This window comes from Anabrus simplex, chromosome 1, assembly GCF_040414725.1.
Source record: "Anabrus simplex isolate iqAnaSimp1 chromosome 1, ASM4041472v1, whole genome shotgun sequence".
In the NCBI taxonomy this organism is placed as follows: Eukaryota; Metazoa; Arthropoda; class Insecta; order Orthoptera; family Tettigoniidae; genus Anabrus; species Anabrus simplex.
Window position 1 is genome coordinate 751,042,526 of NC_090265.1, and position 8,448 is coordinate 751,050,973.

The 8,448-nt window shown below is 40.1% G+C and overlaps 1 protein-coding gene across 2 annotated transcripts in view; it reads right to left on the minus strand.

The window, feature by feature from the left end:
• Positions 1-8,037, minus strand: part of pit (pitchoune) — a 330,099-nt gene extending 322,062 nt beyond the window's left edge. Inside the window, exons 1-2 of one of the 2 annotated variants that reach the window (XM_068225206.1) lie at positions 7,870-8,037; positions 3,178-3,297 (exon numbers count right to left, since the gene is read on the minus strand). In XM_068225206.1, coding sequence (XP_068081307.1) covers positions 3,178-3,297; positions 7,870-7,972 — 223 coding nt within the window. In that variant the 5' untranslated portion in view covers positions 7,973-8,037. Of the gene's footprint in view, positions 1-3,177; positions 3,298-7,810 lie in introns of both variants that reach the window. The other variant, XM_068225207.1, reaches the window with a different exon arrangement.
• Between the last annotated feature and the right edge of the window lie 411 nt (positions 8,038-8,448).

The following is an 8,448-nucleotide window of genomic DNA, read 5'->3' on the forward strand; positions in this document are numbered from 1 at the left end:
CCCCTTAACTGGGGAATAGTTTCATAACATCAACCAGCCAGTGGGTAATTATTCAGCGCAACGCGCACTTTTGAAATGGGTACAGTAGCGTGTGGCAGATGTAAATACAAAAAACAAAAACAAACCCCATGGCACTACAGCCCTTGAAGGGCCTTGGCCTACCAAGCGACCGCTGCTCAGCCCGAAGGCCTGCAGATTACGAGGTGTCGTGTGGTCAGCACGACGAATCCCCTCGGCATTATTCTTGGCTTCCAAGACAGGGGGCGCTACCTCACCATCAGATAGCCCCTCAATTCTAATCACGAAGGCTGAGTGGACCTCGAACCAGCCCTCAGGTCCATGTAAAAATCCCTGACCTGGCTGGGAATCGAACCCGGGGCCTCCGGGTAAGAGGCAGGCACGCTACCCCTACACCACGGGCCGGCGTATATGTAAAAACTCAACAGAAAAATATTTTTTTACTTGATTTATTTAAATTATGAGTGATATAGTAAAAATTCAATAGCATTATGTTATTACCATTTTTCTTGTAAACCCGTAAATATATACGTATATACACAGTGTTTTCATACAAAAGTGAATTTAAAAAGTGTTCCTTTCATTATTATGATGAAAGTTTTCAAGGTTTCAGATATGCATCAATAGGTTCTACATACTTTCTGGTTCATAGGTCATTCAGAAATTGCGCACATTGTGGTAAATACGGAAGCAAGGGCAAGCACAAAGTGCCACGTCACATTCCTCACAGTAGTAGACAGTTTCCCATCGCCTCTGGTTTGACAGGCACACAACACAACGTTTTCTTGAGTGATTCCTACATCCGGTCAGCGGATTCTCAGATAATTCAACGTCTTTCATACCCAAGCCATTTTCACGTCACAAGGAATAGTTTACCATCATATACAGACCAATTTACAAAAAGTTATCAGAACATGGACAATGGAGTTCACAGAACAAATGTATCGTAGTAACAACAACAACTCGCAAATTTAGTTAATTCAATGTACATATACACAAGTAAATTCTTTACAAAGAATTTGGCGCGGACTGTACGAGGCAACACAAGACAGCTGTTGGACTGCCGCCTAGGCGCGAACTACCCGACTGGCGTGAGACCGGATAAAAATCAATAGGACAGCAATAATCACATCTAATATGAATGGAATTTGTTTTAAATTACGATAGTAGATGGCAGAAGTGATAAAGAATAGTCAGACGCCTATAGGAAGCTAACCCTACGTAAGAACACATTTAGAAGTACAAGAACGCCTAAAGGCGCCCAATCCAATACTCATGCGACAGCTGTTGACGCCTAAAGGCGTTAAGGGGTTAGTGTCCGGCCAATTATGTTAGGGACCTTTCTCAAGAATGAATCTTTCCTCTTTGTTCAAGTTGACCTTGGAAAGGTTAATGACTGGAACATGAAACTGTGTCAATGGATCTCTGTTATGTGTCGAATTGGTTCTCTGGATCGGGGAAGAAGAGGATTGGTTTCTACCTATTATTGCATCCTACCTTAGCATTTCTAGTTTTTTCTCCAATGTTGATTGTTTATTTGCAAGTATGTTAGATAGACTCAGGGTATTCCAAACATTATGGTACTACTAACAGGTAATGAAATTCGCACATGTAATACAGACCTATGGTGTTTCGCACATTGCAGCACCACTTACAGGCAATGCAAATGGTGTTCATCAAATAAGTGTACTAACCACAGGGACTTATACTATCCCATGGTGTTCCTCATATAGTGGGTATTAATCATAGGCAAGCCAGAACTATGGTGTTGCTCATATAGTGGTACTAATCACAGGCACTGTAAAAGCCAACAGAACACACTAAGTGGGGGGCTGACCGCACGGTGCTCCTGCGTGCTACTAATCACAAACCTATTTGGTACCTAACATAATGGTACTACGCGCAAGTAAAAGCGACCCATGCTGCTCCCTGTGTGGTGGTACTAAGCAAAAGTAGTCTCATGGTTCTAATGTAAACATCCCTTGGTCGCCCCTTTTAGTCGCCTCTACAACAGGCATGGGATACCGTGGCTGTATTCGTCTGAGTCCCCCCATCCACAGGGGGTAATCAAGACATATAAAGAGAGAGGAACATAGTGGGAGGAGACAAAAACAAGAACAATCTGCATATCTTCGTACACAGCTGACTCTTTCTCCTCAACAATCTCAGTTCTCCACAGCCCCTGACGAGCTTGTTTCTGCCTTCCTTCTTCAACACTAATGGACAGATCTTCAGTCTTCATGTCAGAAGTGTAGAATAAGAATAAAAACAAGGAAAGATAAACACTGACCTGGTGTTTATTCTGTATTCCTATTTTTTACAATTTGCTTTACGTCACACCGACACAGATAGGTCATATGGCGACGTGGGACAGGAAACCGCCAGAAATGCAAAGGAATCAACCGTGGTCTTGTTTAAGGTACAGCCCCAGCATTTGCCTAGTGTATAAAATAGGAAACCAAGAAAGAAAAACTATCTTCAGGCCTGCCAACAGTGGGGTTCGAACCCACTATATCCCGCTATACGAGACTCAAACGGCGTAGCCGCTTGCTCCCTCTATATACAAGACTTAATTCGACACCTGTTTGTTCCTTTCCAATTACTTATGTAGAGTAGGAGAATCACATTTGTAGAAAAATAAAAACTTTTTAAAACCCTTAATGCCAACTTCATTCAGAGAAGTTAAATCAAATCGACCGGGCCCGCAGTGTAGGGGTAGTATACCTGCCTCTCACGCAGAGACCTACGGTTCGACTCCTGGATGGGTGAAGTATTTTTATTTGGATCTGAAGGCTGGTCTGAGGTCCTCTCAGCCTGCGTGATTACAATGGAGGAGCTATTCGACAGCGAGGTAGTGGCCCCAGTCTAGAAAGCCACGAATAACGGCCAAGAGGATTCATCACGCTGAGCATGCATCACCTCAAAATCTGCTGCTGGTAGGCTGTAGCATCATGGGGTTTGTTTGTTTGTTTGAAATTAACTACCGGTAGCAGAACAATTTTGTTTTCTAGAAGCATACTTGATCTATTCCTGACAAACCTAATGAACAGTTTATGTAAACTTTTTTTCAGCAATGCCAAAAAGTAACATGACGGTGGATCTTGAAATGTAAGAACTACAGTATATGACATCAAAAACCAATGCATGAATTTTCCTTACTTTTGACGTGGTTTTCACTGTCTTCCAAACTTCTTTTCCTTCCAATACCATTAACAGTGTCCTTCATAACCAGAGTAATCTTTTCTTCCCCTGACTGGCTTTCTTGAAGTTCTTCCAGTTCTGAAATACGGAAATTGTAATCAATGTACACTGGCGTATGTGCACTAACACACACACACACAACTATTCTCTCCCTTTCTCAATATAACCATAAAAGAGCAAAAGCAAAGCAAGTTTAATGTAAAATGCATTTCCATAGGTGAAACTGCATGATGTTACTGGTATCAATGCCTTGATCCTTTACAGAGAGATAACATGAGAAAATGTTACCCGACATTAATTTCTTTTCAAGTTCTTGTGCGTATAAGCGGTCAGAAAAAGGGCCTGCTCTTACGCCCAAGGAAGACCTGTCAGACTGTAGGGTGCTAAGATTCACAACAAATATGTATGTGGACCATATTCTGGAAGTGTTCAGTACCGTTAAGGGTTTTGGCGAAGTTGGTGGATTTGATTCAACACAAGTCAGAGATGCAATTAGTTTCTCATAACAAGAACTACGCTTGATCTTTTGTCCTGTATTTATTAATATTATTTTTCTAAATTGTTTGTATAAAATGGTGATCACAACACACTGGTAACCTTAAACAGCACTAGGCTGGAATAATGCATAATATTAAACCAAAAAAATGAATTACAAGTATTATGAGTAAAAATGGCCAGACTGCTCCTTCTAGGTAGGTGTTTGAGTTTTTTTTCTTTCCAAGTTGCTTTACGTCACAAAGACACAGATAGGTCTTATGGCGACGATAGGGCAGAAAAGGGCTAGGTGTGGGAAGGAAGCAACCATATTCAGGGCTGCCGACAGTGGGGTTCGAACCCACTACTTTCCAAATGCTGGTTTGTTTATGTCATCCTATCATCAACATCATTTCCCATTATCCAGTCATCTTAGTGTTTACCAAAATAAATATTTCGACTTTTTTTATTTATTTTTTTTACAATAAATGTAAAATAACCGAGTAGCTAACTGTGATGCAATTTTGATTTACTGCTAGATTGTTTCTTACGTACTCTATTTTAAATGAGCACCGATGAATTGTCCCTTGAAAAATTACTTTGCAAACTCATTTTCCGAGTGTTGTTTCTTTCTAGATAAGATTGGGGGAAATCGTGTAATAAGCTGTTTCATATAACTTCCGAAATGGAAGCACCTAGCACGGTTTGCACAGCAGCGATCCTTGGAATCCACTCAGCAGGCGAGACAGGTTCCCCAGGTTGGCTAGATTTTGTCACACTGACGCTTAACTTTGACAATCATTATGGGCGTCTGTGGTGGAGTGTGAAAATTTTCAGGGTGATTTTTTTAAAAGTTGTTTTCGTAAGTTTCTTGCATTGTTCTGTCTCTAATACATTCTTAAAATATTCCTTCCTATCAATTATGATTATTTATGCAATTTTGTTTACTTCTTAATACAAAAGTAGCTTACGTACTGATGGGTAGAAAACAAGCAGCCAGCTCTAAGCAGTGGGACATTCACCAAATTGTAGAGAACAGAGTAGAGCTTTTATTTGCCATCTAACAAGTTAATACAGAGGCAGTGCAATCCTACAGATTGAAAATGCATGGACGATTCCATGCCAACTTTCTTTTACAATCTGAGGACTGGCGAAGAGGCACGAATTACTAGTGTTTTAGGCAAGGGTCCAAGCAACAGTGGAACATAAGCAGAAAGCTAAGTGTGATACCCTTCACTTGGGAAGTATCACCATGTGTTGGCAGCCCTGATAGCACTCCATGCAATAGGATGCTTGGGAGGAGAAGGGGAGACATCATCATTACTGCACCAATTACCAAAATGATTCCAAGACAGGAAATTGTAGCCTCCTTCAGACTTACTAGAGCTAGGAATTTTAGGTGCTGCACCTTAATAATTTTTTACTATTAAAATATTCAAATTGACTTGTCTGAGAAGGAAAACATGTGACAGACAATCTGAACTGTGTTTTGGTTGCAGCTTTCCTCATTGGCAGCTCCTTTCTGCAACCTAACTCAAATGTCAGCACCGTTTAGCACTCTCCCCCACCTCACGCTTTTGCTCCTTTGCCACATTTTATTCCCATAAAAATCTAACTTTCATCTAGACCTCTCAGGAAAAATCAATCATCCCAACTGGAATGTCAGAAAGTTATGGAGTCTGAACTAACCATGAAAAACTGGTAATGAAAGTATAATGAAAGTAATATTTGTTCAGGTGGAATGAAATGGGAGTAGAATATTTTATTCTGTTCTACTCTAGCCTAGTGTTACAATTCTGTTTACATCTCTCCAGAATATAAATATTCTGTAGGTTCACAAGGTTCTCAAAAAAGTAATTTCTTTTTATTTTGCTTAATGTCATACCGACACAGACCTTCTGGCAATGATGGGATAGGAAAGGACTAAGAGTAGGAAGGAAGCAACTGTGGCCTTAATTAAGGTACAGCCCTCAGCAATTGCCCGTTGTGATAACGGAAAGCTACGGAAAACCATCTTCAGGGCTTGTTGACAGTGGGGTTCAAACCCACTATCTCATAACTTACGAAGCTGACAGCTACGCAACCCTAACCGTATGGCCAATTTGCTCAGTATGGATCTAAAGGAAAGCAGCACAATTTGTCCATGTTGATTCCCAACACAATAGAGTTACAAAAAATGGGTAAAATTTTGGTCACCAGATCATAAAATATAGGTTACAGATCCAACAAGGCAGCAGCTCCAGCGACCACACAACGCAATGAACAGGCTGGCCAACATAGGTGCATTATACACAGCTATTAAATAACATGAAAGATGAATGACAAACACAAAATAGGCCTACAGGTTAGCTATTTTTTTTTTTTTCTTGCCATCCGGACAGTATGCATTCTGATCATAGAAAGGAGTGTGGCTCCAAGAGCTTCTTAAACAGTTTTGTGACAAGAGACTGACCTGGAAACCAGTCAGAATGTGAATTAATGATCAATAACCTGCCCTTATTAGCATGTGGGACACAATGTATAAGCTGCAGTTAAAGCTGCTGGAGCCACTATGTCTGTATAAATCTCAGTGTTTGTTTTATTTTTATAAATGTGGTAACCCTGCGGCCACATATCATGCAAGCTCTATTGCAGACAATATGAACACTGCCTTCACAATAGCTGATCATAGCTGGCCAATAGTATCAAGGAATATTGTTGCATTTTGTACTTTCAGGCTGTGCGGTTTTATTTTCTTTATATAAATACGAATACCTTCTGGGGTGCATTGGTGGGTCCCAGGCAAGCACTGAGAAAGGATCTCTCATCTCTGCTATTTCAGGTATCATAAAACATTATTTTTCTATGATTCCAACATGCTATCCGGCTAGCAAAACAACATCCAAAAATGCTGCTAACTTCTGGGAAGACTTACGAATAAGGAGACGAGCTGCTCAACTATGCAGTATGTTCCGAGTTGACAATGGAGAGATGATGTGGAATAATATTAGTAGACGGGTAACGTAGCGCATACCTATCTACGAAATGTCCCAAATGGAACATAATAATTGCTTTTACACAAATAAAGTCAAAAATCTGCAGAAATTCAGAAACAGTATGAAATATTTTTCTTGCAGAGAATGATATGGATACATACTTTACTACCTAACTACTATATTTTTTTCTGCTACGTCAGAATGCTTCCAATGTGTTTTGTTTGTCCAACACTTTCGTGTATGATGACTTTGCTCACTGAAGTTGTTTGCATTAATAAGGTGTTGTTTTCTTTATGTTGCTCATTCGTATTGGTCCAGGGATCATACTATTTTCCTTTCAACAAAAAAGTGGTATATTTATTGGTCCAGGGATCATGCTATTTTGCTGTTTGAACTGCCCGCGCTAGTCATATGGACAAACATAATGAGAATTCACAGGCATAGCACTCCCATTCGTCGGTGCTAGCCCTGGACCTCAAGAAAGAAATAAAAGACGGCACGAGCAGTGGAATACAACATAAGGGAGTCCTGTCTACAGGCCACAAGTACATATACATAGCCTATTTCTCTAGTAACTACGGTTTTTAATTTACCGCAGATTTTTCACTTCATTTGTTTAAAAGGAATTATTGTTCCATTTGGGACAAATATTACAGTGACATTTCGTAGATACGTATGCGCTACATAACCAGTAGATGAATAAGCTAGAATGGCATTTTCAAAATTAGGAAGAATCGTAATATGGAATTCAAGACGATAAATTGGAGCAATATGCAAACCTAGGGCTGTTGCCCAGGTAGAAGATTTACAATCAACTGTTTACCTAATTTCTCGTAAATGATTTCAAAGTAGTTGGAAATTAATCGAACATATCCCTCTACTGCACATGCCATCCTCCATTTGTCTGGTAACATACAATACACATGTCTCTTTGTCTCCCATCAAACCTAACTTCACCTAAAGCATGAGGATATCCAAAATCCTAGATTTCAACACTATATGTTGCGGTTAAACTTCGATAGAATTAGACTGCGAATATGATTATGGGAATCATATGAGCAATACACCATTTGACAAAAATAATTCGCGTAGGGTCCTTCATGGAAATAGGTTATTTTCAAGAAGGGCCATACACATCATACCAAAGTGGCTAGACATCCGTCAACTTGTATCCTTTCAGCTCGGCTCGTCAACGGTGTACCTCTTTGTTTATTTTCCTCTTCTTTCATTTGAAGTAATTTTAATTTCTTTTTCTTCTCCCTTTTCTTTAGTTTTCGCAACAAAACTTTATCTTGCAAAGACATACTGCACTTATAAACACGTGTGTGAACAATGTTGAGACGTGACGAGTGACGACCAAAGCAAAGAGAATGTGTGAACCAAAGAGAAACAAAAACATGAAGATATGAAGAGAATTACTTCTTCTTCCTCTTTTACTTCTCCTACTTCTTCTTCTTGCAAGAGATTTGGGCTCGTTATGTCATCCAGACCGTTGCCTACGAGCTTAGCCTGCAAGGAATACAAGGCCTGCCCAATAGCCACTCATAGCTGCCGCCCTGTGAATTCTATATCTGCCGCTACAGGCGCTGCAATTCAAACTCATATGGACACCACGGTTGGCGGTATTTCTACACGTTGCATGCTTACTGGTGATGTCCTTTTGTTAAAATACATCAAATGTATTACAATGGTGTACTGTTGCGTACCGTTTTGTAAAAGAGGCAATAGAAATGAAGTTCCTGGAACTAGTTTCCATGAATTAACTTGCCAAGAGCCAACT